Raw genomic sequence first — 20,130 nt, 5'->3', positions numbered from 1 at the left:
TGGTTCGTGGGCCGAGAGAAAATCAGCATCGTGACGGAAGATCCCCACTACAATTCTGGCCGGTCGCATCGGGCTGACGTTTTTGTGTTGTTTTCCCGGTTCACCGCCAGTTATAGCCACATAAAAAAACTCCCGCAATACTCCGGTAGTTACCAGGCTTTCCGTATTTTTTGGTGTAACGTTGTTAAAGCTTTTCGTAGACACGCAGTTTCTTCCCGCGAAAACTGGTGTTGAGACCTCAGAATCAGATATTATCTACCAATAACAGCGTTCGTTCACGCCGCGTCACGGAAAATGGACCAATGACATACAAGTCTCGCAGTTCACGAGACGTTCTCTGAAGCGCGAATCCGCGAGATTTTCTCGGAAATTGATATTTGGTGTGACGATGGGGCTGGCTTGATTCGACAAATTTTGATCAAATCAAGTGGAAGTTACCGGAGAAATCGACCATTGAAAACATGGAAGGAAAACATTGAACGTCTTTAGGGCGTTCTGTCTAAAGTAGGGTGTCTCATTTCCTGTTATATTAATTACAGGCCGCAAACGGGACCGGTATTGAAAATGTTTTATTTACGTGTATATTTGTCAAATAAATAATCAAGTTTTGTGGTGCTAAATTTCATTTATTTGCCGATTGTATACAACGAAGGCCCAAGTATTTTTTCACCAAGTAATTTTTCACCAAAATAGATGGCATTATCAAAGCTTTGTTAACCAGCAAAACTTGCCCCTCAAAATGCTGGAGATAGCGTTTCAGAGGGTCTAGATTTCAAAATTTCCCGGGGGGAATACCCCCGGACCCCCCCAGGAATTGTCGCACCTACCGCGCGACGCCTAGCGCCTTCGGCGCTCGATATGTTAGGTTTATACAAAAAGTTTGGGCTTACGGAATTAAATTCGGGCTGGCTAGAGCCCTGGCACAGAGGTGCGAATTTCCTGCCTATGGTGGACCGCTAACAAACTGCACGCACCTCCTCCAGACAATGCGCTGTCACGCCCCCGGGCCGACTGGTATATAGCATTTAGGTCGTGACATGCCGAAAGAATGTCGAACAAGTAAGTTTAAACTTCTGTATTTAAAAAAAAAGTCATTTTGACGTTAGAAAATTGTTGGGTTAGTGCACACGGGGGCATGACAGCGCATTGTCTGGAGGAGGTGCGTGCAGTTTGTTAGCGGTCCACCATAGGCAGGAAATTCGCACCTCTGTGCCAAACGCTCCTAACGTGATTTTAATTTCGCTTTGAGCCGCCATCTTCATGCAGGCTCTACGGGTAAAATGGTTACAGTCTGGCTGATGGTTACGGGCTGGCTGCAAAAAGTGTATTATAAGCCCCAAAAAAGGCCCAGTAGAGCCTGCTATGGAGGCTACATGTGGGTGGAGTTTGAGAGTACTGGTACGTTTATTTTTTTCGCCTCAAAATCCGCCTGGTACTTTCTTATTTTAGACGGTACGTTTATTTTATTTTTTTTAAATGGAGGCTTTGCTAAGCAGGAATCCCCCTAAAATCTAAATTTAAATTTTTCTTCCCGTATTTCCCCGATATTTTTGCTCGTTATTTTTTGGCCAAGTGGCTTTGATTTTCCCGCCGCTTTGACGGCCTTGTGAAAATTATCCTGGCAGCACTCGTAACATATCGGTCGGTCTCGCTATGACGCTACAAAGTAAACAGGAAAATAAGACGCGACATTGACATTTCAAAATACAATTTTCATATAAATAACTTTGACAGTCTCTGTTTACATCGTAAACCAAAGCACGCTGATCAAAAAACGTGTAGAGTAGACTGTAGAGTGCACGGGGAATAATTCCTGCCCACTATCGGCAGCGCAGCGGAAGAATAAGTTGTTCGCAGAAGACATGTTACTTGTAAAAACATAAATCATAACTTAACTTCCCTTGTGATATGTGTTTTGAGGCCACAAAATCTCTAAAACGGCAGAAATATATACGATATGATTCGAAATCGCGAAACATGGCCGCCACTCTCTGCCGCTATCAGGCATAGCGAGAGTGAAACTAGCAGCATATTGCATAGCGCGGATACCGATCTTTAAAATGATACCGTAAACGCATGAAAATATTACATTTTGGGGCAACGATAGACACAAAAGGCCATTTTTATTTTCAGAAGGTTAACCGGTTCCATATTTTAAAATGACGGTAATTTTCCCAATTTAGCGGTTAAGCGCTGTTTTCTAGTGTCAACATGACATTGCTAACTTCCTCGTATGTGCGGCCTGAGACGTTGAGCTATTTTTACAGTCGAGCTCTGTTCAATATTGTGGGCTTTACCGCCGGAACCCGAAATCCGAGCGTCTCACAAAAACTGTTTTCGACGCTAGCGCTATGGAGCGAAAGTTTATAGACATAATCTTTTTTTGTGGAGGGAGTGTGTTCATATTTGTTTTTTTTGGGGGGTGATGTCTTTAAAAAATATGATCAGGTACATTAGTTCTAGTCTAGTAATATAGTTGCTATCTGATGATTTTTGTTATATCAATATTTATATATGTCACATTGTCAGTGTCACTGATTGTCAGTAATCATAAAATGATAATATACATGTACAACAATTTTCTTTGATCTCTTGCTTTAAGTTCCAGGTAGAAAATGCATGTGTCATGTACATTTTCACTTGTTGAATTTGAAAGCACCGTGGCCCCCGGTCAGGGGTCATAGCGGGGACCCTATGCCCAATTTTTCAACAATACAGTATTATATTTTATCAAAGTGGTGAGGAAGATCATCATGATTTGAACAAGCTATGTACAGTTATTCTGTTCGATATCTATATACTTAATAGGTATGGTCCTGAGGCATAATTGAATAGATATAACCTACCTGTTTATTATCTTATTTCCCTCGGACAGTTGTATGGACACAGTTTACCTTGACTGTCAATTTTGAAATTTTCCGGGGGGTACTTATATTTCAGGGGGTACTTATAAATAGATTTTGAAGATTTGTCCGGGGGGTACTTCTATTTTAGGGGGTACTTCTATTTGTGAGGTGAGAGTATTAGTTTAAGAGTTCCATTATAGGAGTGGATCCCACCAGGCTCAGTGGCCCAGGTGCTGACCTGAACCTGTCTAGTTGATATGTTAAAGTGATACTTCAATGTTGTACTTGCTTTTCGATGTAGAGGGTAGGTTTAAAACACTTGAATTTTTAATATAAGCTAAAAGCACATATCCTTTATAAGTTGCCTTATTAAAATTTCCAGCCCAAACAGATCTAGAAAGTCCTGAAGTTCAGTTTGCTTGAGCACTAATTCTTTATTTGGAGTAAGGACATCCTTGAGTATATAGGGCTCAATAAAGTGCTCAGTAAAGGCCCAGACCTCAACACATACATGTGTATGTCACACTTCATCCCCTACCATTTGTATACACACTGCCAGCCCAGCCCACTGTAGGCTAATCCACTCTCTGGCTCTTCTCCAATTTGCAGGGCTTCCATTTTTGGCATTCTTCTGCCTTCTTAGGAAGAGAAATGCTTGCATTTCAGAACACATTAGTCATTGGTTCTGCTGGGTTCAAAGAGTTACACATGTACATGTACATGAAGGCTCTGCTTGCTGCTGCCCTGAGTTAAAAATATAGCAAGAATTCTGTTAGTTTTTCAGTCAACTGTCATGTTACTGTTTTGGATTTACTTGGGTGGTGTCCTACTTCTAGTCCTGTTATGGAACATGCACCACAGTAACCAGCGACGACAAGTCCACTTCCAACTGCCTACACCTGCCTACTACTATTATGCAGCATTACCTGGGTGAGCTGGACTTGTCCTGTACTGTAGGTGTAATACGTACTGTTGTCATTTTGGCCATGATACGTAATAACATCAACAAGGATCCTGGTACATGTAGTGAATGTCTAACTCAGTAACTGGCTGCTAAGAATAGAGGTAGGCCTGGAGCCAAATGTTGTTAGTTGTCTTAATGTTTATTTAGATACTATATACATGTATTTTGAGGTTATATCAAAATTAAGCTATTAACACCAAGAATGTTTGTTACAGCAAAGTCAGACACAGTTTACTGACGCATGTATGTTTTTCCTATGTTTTTATCATGTATTTGCAATTAGCCCACGGGCATGAACTTGCAATAAACTTCTCTATTATTATCTCCATGAAAAAATTATTAAATAGAGATATAGTTTTGGGTGTGTGGTAAGGGATTTTCTATATTCGAGGTAGCTTTAGGAATGGTGAATACAATGGAATGTGTGTTATCCTAATGAGGACCTTCTTTGCATAATGCAAAAATATCATTTTTTCATAGATCTACTTACTTTATTAATGGGAGGGAAATATCCTACATTTACTCGAAAATTGTGCCTAAAATTCTAGTGTTGTTGCCAAATTTTTATTTTTATTCGCTCTGTTGCTCCATATTTTTTTCTGAAAAAATCCGAGAACCAACAAATTAGATTGGTGTGGCCTAACCGCAACAACGTTACTGTCTCTGCAAGCATTCTGGGATAGTTTATTGACATTGGGAAAAGTCATTCTGTATCCTAGTACTTCTGGGTACTGAACATGCATAGTCCAGTGGTTAGTGAACCAGAGCTAGAGGTTGGGAGTTTGAATCCTGGCTGTTGTCTCTCACCCCACATGCAAGCTACTGGAAATGGTAACATCATAATTGCAGTCCCTAAGAGGACTGTTCTTTGTGCTTGTTGAAAAAAACTACTACAATGAACCTGTATATACGTACATGTACCATACATATCATCTGTCCTGTCACAGGGATAGTACTTGACAAAAACAAGCTTTGTTGTGCTCTGCCTAATCCCATCACCTGTTGTGAACAGCTGATTTTCAACATACACCTCTAGTATGACTGAAGTTCCAGTTGACCTGGAGGAGACCTCCAATCTGGAACGGTAGTGATGGGTTGGGCTGGCTGGCTGGCTGGCTGGCTTCCTGGTTCTGTCAATTCTTGAATGTTTCCTCAGCCAGACCATATTGTACACACGGATGTGTCCTTCAATCTGTGTTTGTTCAAGAGTTCAAAGGAAATTGTTAACACACTTCAGGGTTCATGTAACTGTTGTCACTTCCTGTAGATGAGTAACACTAGTACTAGATCAGTGCTGCCAGAGGTGCTGCTATGAATGGACTTTCATAGAATCTGTGCTGTTCATCAGGCACTAGACTTAGTTTATCAGATCATGCTCCTAAAGGTACACCCAGCATTTATGTCACTATTACTTTCATTGTTCATTGTTTGTATATTTGCCTTCGCCAAGAAGGAATTATGTTGTAGTGCGTGCCAAAGCCACATGTGAGTATCGCTGAAGGTGATAAAAGTAATTGATATTGATTGGTAATTGATTGAACTCAATCAGATCATTACAGTTTGGCAGGTACTGTTCAGTAATTGACATGACACAATGTCAGTTGATTCAATAGGAATAGGACTTAGCCTGATTACCAGGGACAAGATTTGTCTAATTATGCAAATGACTTCCACAACTACATAATCCATGTAATGTTGACCTTTAACTTGGGAATTTTATACTTGTTACCTGCATAATCTAATCTAATTTTAAATGTTTAAAAACAGGTTACAAGTATAAAATCCCTTTATTTGCATAATTGGTATATTAGTGTATTATCTGTCTTGAATTACATGTTACAATTACATGTATTGTAGTCCTATGGAAAACACAATCAGGAATTTTAGATTTTCATGAATCATGCAAATTAAGACCAAATTTGCATATTAATCTATTAGTGTAATTTGTATGCAGCTCTGTCTAGGCTTCCTGCATGTCCCAATTCATGGACATTCTTCCCTCCTTTCCTCAGTTATTCTTATTTAGCATTTTAACAAAAACATCCCTGCAGTTCCAAAATTAACTGACACCACTCTTTCCTAACGTTAAAAGTGATCTGCCAAAAAATGAAGACTATAGCATGTCAATGGCAAAAAATACATGGTAAACACCATTAGGATAGATTTTCCCTTTTTCTGATCTCTTCTGTTGTCTGAACCTCAGTCTGATATTTCTTTCAGATCTGAGACAGTTACGACCCTTAAGGAACTACTGGGCCAGCGGGCACCTTTCAGTTTCTTCCAAAGGAAGGAGAAGGAAGCTGCTGCCACGGCTGCAAGGGAGACGCCAACACACCGCCCTAAACGGGAAGGACCAGAAAAACCAAACACATCAGGCTTCAAGACGCAACCTGTCACCACAGGTGAGCAAATTGTGTACTGTTTCAAGGAAGTTGGATTTGTGTAACATTCATCATCTGGGCTTGGTTCACCTTTCAAACTGTTAATCACTACAACTACAAGGAGAAAGAAATAACTCAAATGAATGTTATGTTGTTCTGTTGGTGCTAAGATGGAAAAAATTCTCACAAATACACTACATACCTATGCACAATATGTTATCAGAAGCAAGGAATAGCAGCTATTAGGGCATCCTAGTATCAATGAAAGCAATTTTAATCAAAGCACAGTACTGAAGGAAATCTCATTGTTGATGTTCTTGTTGGGCACTCAAAGCAGTTTTTTCATCTGTCCCACAGCTGAAGTTGAAGAGGCAGCACAGCATGGTAAACCAGCACCAAAAAAACTGGATGACCTGATAGAGGAAAGCAAACCGTCCCTCCTGAACGAGAAGGGCGAGCCCTTAGTTTCTGAGGGGGAAACTGCCCGCATGAGTGTCACGGCACGAGCAGAAATCTTCAAGAAAATCCAAGAAGAAGAGAAAGCAAAGTCTACAAAGCTTCCCGTTACTTCTGCAGCTCAGCGTAGAATACGAAGAGCACAGAGGTATGAACGGTCCAAAACTCAGCCAATCACACCAGAAGAGCTGCATTCTGCTTCACAGATAGCCTCCAGTTCCAGAAAACACGAAGAGCCCTCTCCTCCCCAGAACAATGTGGAGGATGACAAGGATGTTTCCCGCTTGACGTTGGCTGAGAAAATGGCACTTTTCAATGAGAAAGCTGAACCTCCCAAGCCTCAGCCTAAGATAGCAACACCCACACGGAAACGTCGCACAGCATCTAGATTCAAAACTCAACCTATTACAGTAGAAGAAGTACAGAAGGCCAAGATGGGAGAAGCTGCAAAAATGTCTCCACTTGTCATGAGCTTCCAACCTCCCCCAGACCCTGATGCCATGTCTAGTCTACCCATTGACCAGGCACGGGAAATGCACGCCCAGTTCTATAACAGTGGGGTGTCCCTTGCACGGTCATGGTCAGATCTTCGTGATGCAGGGGCACCAGCCAAACCCATCCGCGGGATCCTACGTCAGGACAAAAAGGAACATTCGGCAGAACCAAAGTCTATCCTAGAGATGAAAGATGGCAGAGGGGAACAGTGCTCTCCAAGAAGTATTCTGAAGAAAGATGCATCTGGCTTACCACTTTCTCCAGACACCAGAGTTAAAGGGATTCTGAAGAAGGAAAGATCATTTGAAAGTGCTCATGAGGAGCCTAAAGTACGCAGCCCCTATAAGTCAGACATTGATGAACCAAGAGTCAGAGGGATTCTGAAAACCCCTGAAAGGAGGATATCATCTGAAGAGCCTATGGAAGGAATTCTGAAGAAGGCTTCCCCAGAGTCTCAGGCTCCTGTGGAGGGGATTCTCAAACCCAGATCAGACTCTGATGCCTCTCGGGAGGTGCGAGGGATTTTGAAACATGAGAGAACTAGTGCTGATGATGAAGACATGAACGGTGAGATGACAGTAGCACCCAGCTGGGTGGCCAGTGTTGCACCCAGCAACTTGGCCAGGGTCAGGTCGGGTGATGTAGTGGACGGGGGTGCACTGTCCAAGCCACCAGGAGCAGAGACCACCTCACCACGTAGGCGGCGCTTCTCTCAGGAGAGGCACATGACCATGCCTGTTACAACTTCTGAGGTAGAGGAGGCAGAAAGAGCTACGTCTGAAGCAGAGAAACAAGCATCTGTCATTGCTTCCAGGTACACTTTGTACAACAGTGTAGGCTAAGTCTATCATATCTGAAGTCTAGATCTGCTTTTTTTGCCACATCATGCTGCCATCTTGTAGATCTGTCTGCATTAACATTTACATTAAAGTCTGCTTCTGCTGCATCTTCTTATTATAAAGGGGCATATTGTATAATTTGGTGGGCAAAAACTACAAATATTCTGATTTTGAAAAATATACATTCAGATTCACATTTCTAACAAATTTGTAACTTATTTGCAACATATTTCCATCATTTTGTCACATTTCCATCATAAATAAACAATGAAAAAGCAAAATGGAGATCGAGGGACAAAGGAAAATCACCACAAGTGAACAAACTTCAGAACTTCACACGTTCCATCACGTGTTCGGTGGTTTGTTTGAATGGCGGGCAAGTCAAGCGGCTGTGGGAATTGCATATACACTACAAAGTCGCATTCATATATGTGATGAATATCACTGTGCAGTGTAATAAGGTAGATCCAACTAATGATGAAGAAAAATAAACAAAAACGGTGAATTTTGTTTTCTGTTACGATCACAATATGCCCCTTTAATACTTGTCCCTTTTTAAATCTGATAACTTGACTACCATCACTACCTTGAAATAAGGAACTGAGAGCAGTGACTACTAGTATCTTGTGTATAACCCGTCTTTGTTTAACCTTTCTTGTTGGTACCCATAAATCTGATAAAAGCTTATATTCTAACTTACTAAGCCAGTTTGCTCATTGACATTTTGTTACTGACATTCTACATTTACCTGATACTGCGGGTCAATTGAAATATTTCCAGCAGGAAAACACTCTGACGGAATGTTTTGAACTCAAATATATCAATTTTATTTCTTTTTAATTAAGTTAACTTTATAGTTACCTTGTCACAAGTTTTTTTAAAGTTAAGTATTTACATTGTATCTCTTTATCATTGGGGATGCTGATGGTCACTGAGGAGAAGATGTGTTCCAAATTCCCATGACGTACAGTGTAGTGCATTTTGATATATGATAATGAACTAACAGGATTCGTGTTCTCATACAATGTGACAAAACAGGTACAGATATACAAGTTGGACAGAAAACACACAAGAGCAGCCAAAGTAAAGCACAAAAACAGTGTGCTTTCTCTCAGTTAGTGTTTCTCTGCTGGATGATGGGTTGCTTTAATTTGCTTAATCATGGAATCTAGATCTGTGGTGGCGCTTGATTAATGGCCGATTTCCACTGACACATTCACCTTTACTTCCACCCTACACAGCGAGGATGAAGTCCACAACAGGTAGGTGTTCTAATCACTAACCTCATGTATCAAGTATGGAAGCCCCATGTTATTGTATTATTGTCACTTCAAAGTCCAACTTTAAACTTGAAATTTCTTTTGCATGTACAAAATGCATGTAGTTGGTTTGTACATGACATTGTGTAGTATGTACAATTTATTCCCATGTTTCTCACCAGGTTCTTATTGTTGATTGGACCGACATTATGCCATTTTACTTGTCATCTGTATTCGAAAGTACATACACATGTATGGGAAAGTTACAAAAATATATACAGCCAATGTTTAAATGATTTTATGAGAATTAATGTGAGTAAAACTAAATATCACATTGTTTTTATACTGTGATATCTTAAGTACAGCTTGTCAGATAGTTGTGTGATATAAGATGCCCTGATGATGCATGGCCCACAGATGATGGTGTAGTAACTGTTGTAGACTACATTTAATCCTGGTTGTCCTTATTTGAATAGGCTAGCAGCATTGAAGAGATCAGGAGACGAGGATTGGAAGGCCAGATTGCAGAAGGAAGATGCTTCCCAAAGTGTGACCCTGAGGGATCGCATGTCCATGATAGAAGTAGCAGAGGAGGGATGGAAAAAGAGGGTGAGCAGAGCTTCAGAACTGTATTCACAGATGATGTCACTTTGAGAACAAGGAGTCTACATGTCTACATCCTTCCATGTTTAAAGATATGAGACACATCATAAGCCACACAAGGTTAAATTGTTAGTTCTTGGAGATATCATGCTGAACTGGACTATTGACATGAAAACACTGTCAAGTCTCAAAGTCTTGCCAGAGAGGAAAAGTCTCTTGTTTAATTTTAGGGATTGAGCAATAAATGTAGTTTTCTTCTCAGCTTTGTTTTCATCTTGTCCTCTTGCCAAGGGACAGTATGATATTAAGCAGTGGGGGGGGGGGGGCTGCTTCGTTTTGGGGGGGGAGGGCCACGGAGGAGAAAAATGGCTTAGGGGGAGGACCATGGAAAAAAATCGGGATTGGGGGAAGGGTCATGGAAAATTTGTAACGAATCTGTTGAATCGTAGTGCAATATTCATTTTACAAATAGAAGTGTAATTGAATCCATGCCACTGGATTACCGCATTTTATTTTCAGACATTTCAAGTGTCCACCTGACACTTTTCGTCAGTGAAGGAAAATTTTGTAGTGGGGGCGGAGCTAAGCTCAGGAAACATTGTCACATGGGGGTGTGCGGTTGTGTCTTGCTGTGTTGGGACTGTTGGCAGACTTTTCCATGCTGTTTCTACAGTCTTATTCATGATCAATTCCATGACTTCTGTAGCTGCAGATGATAAATGTAGAAGTTCACAAAAAAATCTGAGTGCTGTGTTTCTCAACTCAGTTCTTGAAAATGTAAAGAAAGGGAAAGAGGGTGTGTGAGAGTGTGGGTTTGACGTTGTTTTTGGCTATACTGGTGAAGTTTCGATGATACTAGTCAGTAAAGCTACTTCCTTTGGTGCAAGTGTGTTAAAAAATTATGTGCTAAGTTTTCATGTGCTGCCAGTGGACCTACTTTACTCAATGAAAATTTGCCTCTGAAAAATCCTCCCAATTGGACGCCATCGCCCTGACGTCCATATATGACGTGTTTTGTGTTGTTGTTTTATAAATGGGGGTTGTTTTTCTACCATCTTTACATAATACCTGTAGGGAGAGGGCCATGGAAACATTTTTGAGGTGGGAGGGGGGCCATGGAAAAAAATATTGAGAATTAGGGCAGGCCCCCCGCTAAATATCCTGCTGTCCCTAAGTTTTTACTGTTTGTTTTTAAGATGAAGAGCATGCACCTAGGAAATGAAGTTGTGTGACCTTGGAAGAGCATGCACCTAGGAAATGAAGTTGTGTGAATGTAAGTTTTTTGTAAATGATTTCAGTAAACTGTACACTGAGCTCACAGTATACCTTACAGTGTGTGTATGTGGCAACATATACATTTAGAACTATGCTGGTGTAATCTTGTGCTGGATTTGTTCTATAGGTTGAGCGAAGGCCAAGCCTGACCCGGCCAGAGAGGCCCACCAGCCTGGCTGACCGTATGTCCAAACTACAGGACAGTAGTGAGACCTGGAAACAACGTGTGGGCAGTAAGGATGCTGAACAGTTCACTGTGGCAGGAAAGCTGGGTGCCAAGGGCATGTCACCACTGGCCTCTCCTGCAAGGTCACCTATGGTGGAGCGGAAAGTCAAGTCTGTGCCCAAACCACTCCACCATGGTACATGCTTATTTACCTAACAATAAGCTTCTATAATTATATAATTTAGTTATCAGTGCCCAACAGACAACAGTCTCTTTCCCGTATTTAGTCTTTACGTGTAAGTTTTTATTACACCAAAATAAAACATATAACATTTACAATCATATTCAAGAATGATAGTATCTCCATTATTCAATTTATCTAAATTTTTGCACCAAAATGACCAACTATATACATTTCTCCTGTTATTGAACTTAAAGCACCATCAAACATGTACTTTAAGCTTGAGGTTTGTACTGACAGGTAATCAAATTATAAGTTGACATGTCATCCAGTTTGGAAACTCATTAGGTCTATGAAAAACAGATTATTGACAAGCTGTGAAAGCAAATATTGTAACAGCTTGCAATATCGAGTATTAAGCACTGTTTGCTTCTCAGAAGTACATGTGTATGACCTTCGGTGCAAGTTTCAAATGTGGGTGCCACGTATGTTTACTGTGATGTCATCACCGGGCAATCAACATAATATAAGTATCCTTAATATAAATGTGGGCTGTGGTAGAATCTGTGCTTGAGAACAAGCTTGACGGAACTTACACCCGCATGCTTCGAGCTGTGCTCAATAAATCCTGGAAACAACACCCGACTAAAAAGGAACTGTATGGAACATTACCATCTGTACCATCAACCATACGAGAGAGAAGGGTACGGTTTGCAGGACATAACTACAGAAACAAGGAAGAGCTTGTAAGTGAACTCCTGCTCTGGGCACCAACTCATGGGCACTCCTGTGTCGGGCCTACATAGAGCAACTTGCTGGGGATGTAGGGGTAAGGTCTGAAGAACTAGACCAACTAATGGCGGACCGTGACGCCTGGAGGGAGAGAGCAGCCTTAGTCCGGGCAAGCTGCCCGATATGATGATGATGATGACAGCATTAATCAAGAGCTGGAAGAATTATTTTTTGTTGGTGCAAGAAGGGTGTATATTTTGTTGCAAACATGTACCATACTGTACTATTCCATAATATCATTATTATCAAGTATACTAAGCACTTTGAGGAGTTCATATTTGCTGTTTGCATGCAGACCACCATTTAGTTACTGATTAATTACTGATGACCTGTTGAATTGGGATGGATTGCATTGTATTTACATGTACTTTTTTATCTTCCACCCATGTAGAGGGCACGATGCCAGATCCTCTCAGTCACTTCAAGGTGCCAGCACCACCACCAGCACCGGCACAAGACTCGGGCTTCCAGCCACCCAGATGTGAGTTATGCCATACATTCTTATAGTAAGAAGTTTCAGTGTCACACATGGGCAAACATACTGTGAACATCAGTAGGTACACGTTCCTGGCTATCAGCAGTGCTAACCACAGTATATTAAGCAGATACACGATCATGATTATATGGTTGTCATGTATCGGTTATTTGTGGCTTGACCTACTCTACACTCAATTTTTGTGAGTTTTTTTGTAACACTGTATCAATTCTGTATCTGTATACATGTACATCTATATAGCCAGCAGTGTTCTCGCCAGCGCCCGTCCTCCCGTCATTTGACAGGTTTTTGTCGCTCATGACGGACAAAATTTTTGTTCAACCCGTCATTTTTAATGGACAAAAATAAAGATATTTAAACAGAGCTTAGAATTTTCAAAAACTCCAAAGGATCAACGGAAGTTTGTGACGAGGGCAATCTAGATCATTTCTAATGTCCGCTGGCGACAACCCCAGCCACACACAAAGAGCGCCGTGGTGGTTGCTAGTAATATTTGGTGGCCGCCGAAAACTCGGCGTCATGCGCCGCCCTCCCCACTACAGTTTTGGCCGGTCGCATCAGGCTGACGTTTATTTCTGTTTTGTCCCTCTCGGTTCGCCGTCAGTTAATGTCATCAAAGAAGCCTTAAAATTCAGAAATACTCCTATAGCTATCAGGCTTTCTGTAATCTGTGTAAACAGTATTAAAGTTTTAAGCCGCGGCGGCTGAGTATTACGCTTTCTTCCCGCCAGAAATGGTAAACAGGCGTCAGATATTGTAATCCACCAGTCACAGCGCACATATCCGTCACGTCAAGAAAAAACGACCAAGGACATGCGAGTCTCGCTACTCGCGAGATTTCAGCTAAGCGTGAATTTGCGAGATGTTAGGGGAATGGCGGGGATCGCAAGGATCGCACGACGAAGCGGCTGTTGGAAGGCTTGAATCGACAACTTTTGAACACATTCAGTGCAGTTACCGGAGAAATTAACCGTGGAAAATATGGGACAAAAAGATGGACGTCTTTATTGCGTTCTTTCTCAAAGTAGGGTGTCAAATTCCTCATTATGTTCAATAATTACAGGGCGCATATGGAACAAGTGTTGAAAAGTTGTGTTTTATTTTTACCAACTTATTCTGTGTGTATTTTTTGTAGGACGTAGCTGATACGTAGTAAAGTTTTGTTGAGCTAAATTCTATTTTCTTTGCCGATTGTATACAACATAGAAGTGTAGCTTGGGTTTGAACATTCGATATTACCGCGATGACGGCACGCCTCCCCAAAAAATCAAGCCTGAAACCCTTGTGTAATTTTTCACCGAAAGATTTTGGTACGTGCTGGTATGAGGTCAAGTTTACATTTCTGTCTTGTTGCTCTCTTTGTCACTTCGCCCCTTCGGTTTGGCAGCCAGTGATGGTAAAGGTTTGAGTTGGACAGTTTCATTCCAAACTCCAGGCACAGGTCTTCTCTTCTGTCGTAGAGGCTCTGTAGTTTGAGAGCTTTACAGGCCTGGTTGTACGAGAAGTCGTGTCCCAGAATGATCTTCGTTGCCCGTCGCTGAATCCTCTCTATCTTCTTGTGTTGTGCGTTTGTAAGGCCGGGGTGCCAGAGTGGAGCAGCGTATTCGAGTGCGGGACGGATGAAACATGTGTATACAGTGACCAGGTCTTCCACAGGTAGGTTGAATTGTCGAAGTCGACAGAGGAGGTACAGTCTTTGGCTTCCTTTAGTCGTTATGTCCATGACGTGAGCTCCCCATCCCAGGTCTGCTTCGAATGTCACTCCTAGGCACTTGGCGACGCTGACGACTTCCAGCTCGTGTCCGTGGATAGACAGAGGGGGTGGCGGTGGAGGCATCTGGCTGAAGCAGATATGAATGGCCTTACATTTGCCAGGGTTCAGTTTCATGCTGTTGTTGTCTGACCAGGAAGAAAGTTCGTTGAGGTCGTTCTGAAGCTGGGATGGTTGGGAGAGAGGTCTTGATTCAATCAAGTTCAGGTCGTCGACGAAGGCCCAGGTGGGAGACTGAAGTCTGTCAGTTGAGCTGTTTGTGTGGGCAATGAACACGATAGGGCCAAGTTTAGTGCCCTGTGCTAGTCCACACGTGAGTTCTTTTGTCTGAGACAAAACTCCGTGGTACCTGGTCATCTGGCTGCGTCCCGAGTGAAAGTTGGCAAGCCACGGAATGAGTTCGGGTCTGACGCCCATCTCAAGCAGATGTTTCATCGCCCTAGTATGGTCGACAAGGTCGAAAGCCTTGCTGTAGTCAGTAAGAACCCATGTACTACAAGTCCCAAGTCTGTCCGCAGTCTTGTAGAGATGGTTGGCGAGGCTAACGAGGCAATGTGTGGTTGAACGGCCTCTCAGGCATCCGAACTGGTCTGTAGAAATGTTCTTCTCTATGTCCAGTAGGACCCATGACACAACGAAGCCTTCGCAGACTTTGGCTATGAGTGACGTCAGTGAGACAGGGCGGAGCTGGCTAATGTTCGGTGGGGAGGTCTTCGGTAAAGGCACCACACTAGCCTCTTTCCATTCCAGTGGGACGGTACCTTCTCGCATGTTGAGGATGTCAGCTATAGGTGTACTTAGCTCATAAGCAAACTCTTTTAGCGCCCTGCCACTGATTCCATCCGGGCCTGGGACCTTTGTAGTTTTCACTTTCAGCAGTTTCTGACACAGCTGCCACGGCTGGACCATCGGCGTTGGCCTAGCAGGGAGAAACGCTGGTAGCTCCGACAGGTTCAATGGTGGTAAGGATGTTGTGATGTTGGTGAGGGTGTCGTTAAATTTGTTCGCTATGCCTTGATGGTCTTCTGGGTCCGCACCCTCTACCCGAACTGTCATCTCCTTCCTTTGGCTACCAGTTAGAACATTCAGCTCCTTGAACCAAGCTCTGGGGTTTTCCCTTTTCAGCTTCAAAATAACAACATCGTCACCGGGGATCGGTATTTCTTCGAAAATCACAAAATAAATGAATGCATGTCTTACCGATGTCTTATTTATATGGTGTACTTACTGTGCCGGTGTTCTTTTCGGGGTTCCTTGAGCACTGGGCTGGGAACGGCTGGGTGCCGAACCATGCCGGCGGCATGACTTGGTGCTCAGTACGTCTAATTTTTTGTGTACTGGTACCGTACGTATCTATTTTTCTTGCTAATATAAATGATGCACATACGAAACACTGTCGTTTATTGAAGTTCAACTTTATTTTCACGCGTCAACATTCTCATCTAAACGTTATATGGATAAATCGGTGCTATTCGACGGTCCCCTCGTCTGTGTTCCGGCTGGTTTCAGGCTCTGCTCCAATTTGTCGGGACGGTGACCTCAAACAAACCTTTAATCGAGAAAATACGGTACTAGTCCTGTACCACCAAATGATTTTTAACCCTATCTAGACTAGACTGGTGTATGATCAAATTTGCAGGGAGTGATAAGTTGTCACACCGCTCTTCCACTCGGCTCTGTCCAGGGGGTTTACGCTGGTCAAACCGCACACCTTAATGTCCTTCCTGACACACTCCATCCAAGATTTCCTAGATCTACCACGACCTCTGTTGCCTGGCAACTGCATTTTGGTGATGGCGTTGATGCAGCCACTGGCACGTTCAACATGTCCATACCACCGGAGTCGGCAAGACCGCAGCACAGATGCAATGTCCACAAGACCAAGTTTAGCGTGCAGAGTTTCTGACGGTGTGTCATCCTGGGGTTTGGCGTCGCAAATCCATCTGATCATAGCTTGGTCGTTGCGACGCAATCGCTGCAGATCCAAGGCAGAGCGGAGAACTTCCCTTCTACCACTACCGTCTGCTCCCTGTTGGTCAGGAAAGCCCTCAGCCAATTCAGTGTAGTGCCTTGAATTCCATTATATTACAGTTTTGATATAAGTCTGTTATGGGGGACTTTGTCCAAAACTTTGGTGAAATTGAGGATTGCTAAATCCACCTGTTGTTTACTGTTCCGTGCACCAGCTATTAATTATAGTTTAGATATTAATCAATAAACTATGACATGTTCATGTGTTGTAGGAATTAGGTACATGATAGAATGATTCTGTTCCCTATCTGCCTTGTTCCAGTACCAGCTATGCAAGCCTCCAAACCTGTGGAGTCTGACCAGGTCACCAGGACAGCAGTAGGAAGACCTGATGATGAGGAAACCTTCGAGTCCTTCTACAAAACCAAAGCACCTGTAGATGTAGGGCAGGTGGAGATCAGCCTGGATGACTTTGACCAAATCAGTATTGATGCTCTGGTCAACACACCAAGGTACATGTATGGAAGAATAACCACATTCTGTCCTCACAACCAGGCAGTTACATACATGTAACATCCTACGTTTCCTCCCCGATCACGGTTTATGACTGGAGTAGATTTCCTGATGCATATTGCCTCCTTAATCCCTTTGCCCCACAATTGCGACACCTATAGCTGCAATTCAGAGTGAACCAGTCAGAATTGTCCTGAGGGAGGTGACAGACAGTCACCGAAATGATTGGCTGTTATGTTACTGCCTGGTGGTGAATAACAAACCTTGTTATTCAGTCATTCACCAAACTGATGAAATTATTCATTATAGTATACATGTATGGAAGTCCCCTATTTCTTCTGTGATCTTCTTGTTTGTGAAGGAAACTGGACAGTATCATGATACTGCTCACAACTGCAGGCAATGGTAGAATACGGTGTGGTGTCATGTCTGTGTCATAAATATCATCTCAGAGAAACATTATTACTGTAACAGTCACAGTAACTGCACAATATAGAAGTCTCATGTCACACCAGTGCCTAAACAAATGTTCAATTTTGTTTGCATTGATGAGAAGCTCGAATTTGTTAATGTGCTATAAATTCATAATTATGAAGATCATAACTTTCCCAAATTTGAAATTGAAGAAAAATTCGGATGAAGTAAGGGTGGACTGATAAAGATGTTGTACTTCTCATCATGCTCAGAAGGTAGAGACAAATACAAGCTGGATTCAACACCCCACAGGGAAAGCCAAAGGTGGTCTGGGTGCATGCTCCCCCGGGAATTTTGGGAATTTCAGATCCTCTGAAACACTTTTCAGAGGCAAAGTTTCATTGAGTTAAGTGGGCCTGCCAGCAGAACATAAAAACCTAGCACGTAATTTTTGATCGCACTTGCACCAAAGGAAGTAGCTTTACTGAATAAAAAATGTAGTACCATGGAAACTTGGCCAGTAGAGCAAAACACAATGTCACCATACTCCCTTCCCCCTTGTTTACGTTTTGATGAACTGAGAAACGCAACACTGGTAATGAAATATTTCTACAGTCCTGCAAAGCTACGTAGCCATTGAATACATTCCGATGATTTTTTGGGTACAGTACTTCTAAATTTACAATCTACAACAGTTACTAGCAAAGTCACTGGAATAGAAGAAGATGTTTTCATATATTTTTGTGATGGAAGGGGTGAATTTTTTCCCCGTCCCAACAAATGAATTTCTGTCCAGGCACAGGCTGAGTGACGGTTCCTTGAGACAGCCTGACTGAACGAAACTTTGCGTATTATGTGCATCACTGTAAGTTGCAGTACAAACTGGTTGAAAGATTGTGACATAGTTGTGATTTTTATATCCCCTGCAGTTTATCTCAAACCCATGCTCTCCACAAGCGAGCCCTGCGCCCCCGTCGGAAGGTGGCCCCTGTTAGTAGTAACCCGCTGAGGAAACTACAGGAGAGAACAGACATTAAACAGGAGTACGAGGAGCGCCGCCTGGGGGTGGCTGACCTGGAGCTGAAGAGAGCAACAGTACAGAAAGGTAGAATCTTCATGTCTCTGTCCCTCAGTCCTCGGACTCAAGCAGTGTATGATAACAAGCAGAAAAGTCTGTTGTCTCAACTTCTTTTGGTGCTAAAAGACCATGGGGCTACACCCTTCAAATTCTCTGTAGCATTTCCATCAGTAAGAATTTAACTTTGATTCAGAATCAGTAAGAGTGCTTAGTTCTGTTCATTGAACCACAAACAAATCTACAAACTGGATTTATGTTATGTCTTCACTTGTTGTTGACTGTTGGATTGTGTTTCAGTAAGTCAGCATGCGGGGTTTGCGAGCTCAGCCCTGGCTGGCCTGGCCAGTACAGAAGACTTCAGCAATGTGTCCCTCCGCAGTACACAAAGTCAACAGGCCTCACATGAGCAACTTCTGCCATTTAAGGATGTCATGCTGCTACAGGTTAAAGGTCAGTTTTATGCACATCTTTCATATCTTTTAGTACTATGAAATACATCTTTTGACAAACTTTCAAGACATTAGTGATAAATACAGTGGCAAGGTCCCTTTACCAAGTCTTTAAGAATTTCCTATTTTACAGCAGAATGCAACATTCAATCTGTTAAGTCATAAAACGGAAACTCTAACCAGGAATAGGTTAACAGTTCAAGGCATGCATGTAAACTAAAGTTGTTATTAAATGATTTATATTTTTGAGTATTTGTTTTCTTAGCTAGCAGTCAACATTTAGAAGTATGATGTAAACAAGTTAAGACATTTTCAGGGCGGCGACATGTCCAGACTAGATTAGTGCAGCCTAAGGCAGTATCACTGAACAGTGGAGATTGCTTCATCCTGGTCACTCCCAACATAGTAGTCAACTGGATTGGAGAATTTGCAAATGTCATTGAAAAGGCGAAGGTGGGTAATGATTTTCATGTTAGGTTATAATTAATATATATGTCATGTTTGTTGGAATTGCATCATTCATTTGGCTACGAGTAAACATTGTTGAATGTGGCTACTTGATCAATTCTGATAAAAGCTTCAATGTGTATCTTGATTACACTTTGCCAACTGTAAAAATTTGGTAGCATCATGACATACTTAAATGTCAGAAGTTGCTCATGTGAGGCCTGCTGACTTTAACCAATGCAACATTATTTTGATGAAGCGTTGAACTAAATGAACTGAATGTGCAAAACTAATCAATAGCAGCACAGATATAATACAAGAATCCAGGACTGACAATTTTTGCTTTTTGCTCCACCAATAAGTCGGCAGAAATAGCCTCAGTTGTCCAAGCCAAGAAAGACCTAGGCTGTAAGGCTAGTACTCTGATCAACCTGGAGGAACCCAGGAAGGAGCTACATAAGGCCAAGCCATTCTGGAAGGCCCTTGGAGGGAAGGCTGATTACCAAGGTACTATTATCTTGTCTTAACTTGCTATTCTATTGAACCATCTGAAACTGTCTTTACTTCATTAACATATCTATTCAGAGGTTTGGTATAAAAACCTAGTTCTACCAGATCTGTCCTTAGTCACTGACGAAAGTTAGCGGATGCTGTCTGAAACGTCTGAAATCTTATCTAGTTGCTTGAGTTATCAGGATCACCAGTGGCCTCGTTTTCAAAATGGCTACCAAGAA

At 42.2% G+C, this 20,130-nt stretch overlaps 1 protein-coding gene across 8 annotated transcripts in view; it reads left to right on the top strand.

The window, feature by feature from the left end:
• The window catches only part of LOC136449264 (supervillin-like), a 134,964-nt gene that overhangs the window by 89,686 nt on the left and 25,148 nt on the right, over positions 1-20,130 (top strand). For 6 of the 8 annotated variants that reach the window (XM_066449222.1, XM_066449221.1, XM_066449218.1 and 3 more), the window contains 11 exons: positions 6,031-6,212; positions 6,549-7,956; positions 9,223-9,243; positions 9,717-9,849; positions 11,246-11,480; positions 12,649-12,738; positions 16,812-17,007; positions 18,352-18,527; positions 18,798-18,950; positions 19,266-19,402; positions 19,759-19,903. In XM_066449222.1, coding sequence (XP_066305319.1) covers positions 6,031-6,212; positions 6,549-7,956; positions 9,223-9,243; positions 9,717-9,849; positions 11,246-11,480; positions 12,649-12,738; positions 16,812-17,007; positions 18,352-18,527; positions 18,798-18,950; positions 19,266-19,402; positions 19,759-19,903 — 2,876 coding nt within the window. The remainder of the gene's footprint in view (positions 1-6,030; positions 6,213-6,548; positions 7,957-9,222; positions 9,244-9,716; positions 9,850-11,245; positions 11,481-12,648; positions 12,739-16,811; positions 17,008-18,351; positions 18,528-18,797; positions 18,951-19,265; positions 19,403-19,758; positions 19,904-20,130) is intronic. The other 2 variants (XM_066449219.1, XM_066449220.1) reach the window with 2 other exon arrangements.

Source organism: Branchiostoma lanceolatum, chromosome 15 (genome assembly GCF_035083965.1).
Source record: "Branchiostoma lanceolatum isolate klBraLanc5 chromosome 15, klBraLanc5.hap2, whole genome shotgun sequence".
Lineage (NCBI taxonomy): Eukaryota > Metazoa > Chordata > Leptocardii > Amphioxiformes > Branchiostomatidae > Branchiostoma > Branchiostoma lanceolatum.
This window is presented reverse-complemented; position numbering and strand designations above follow the sequence as displayed.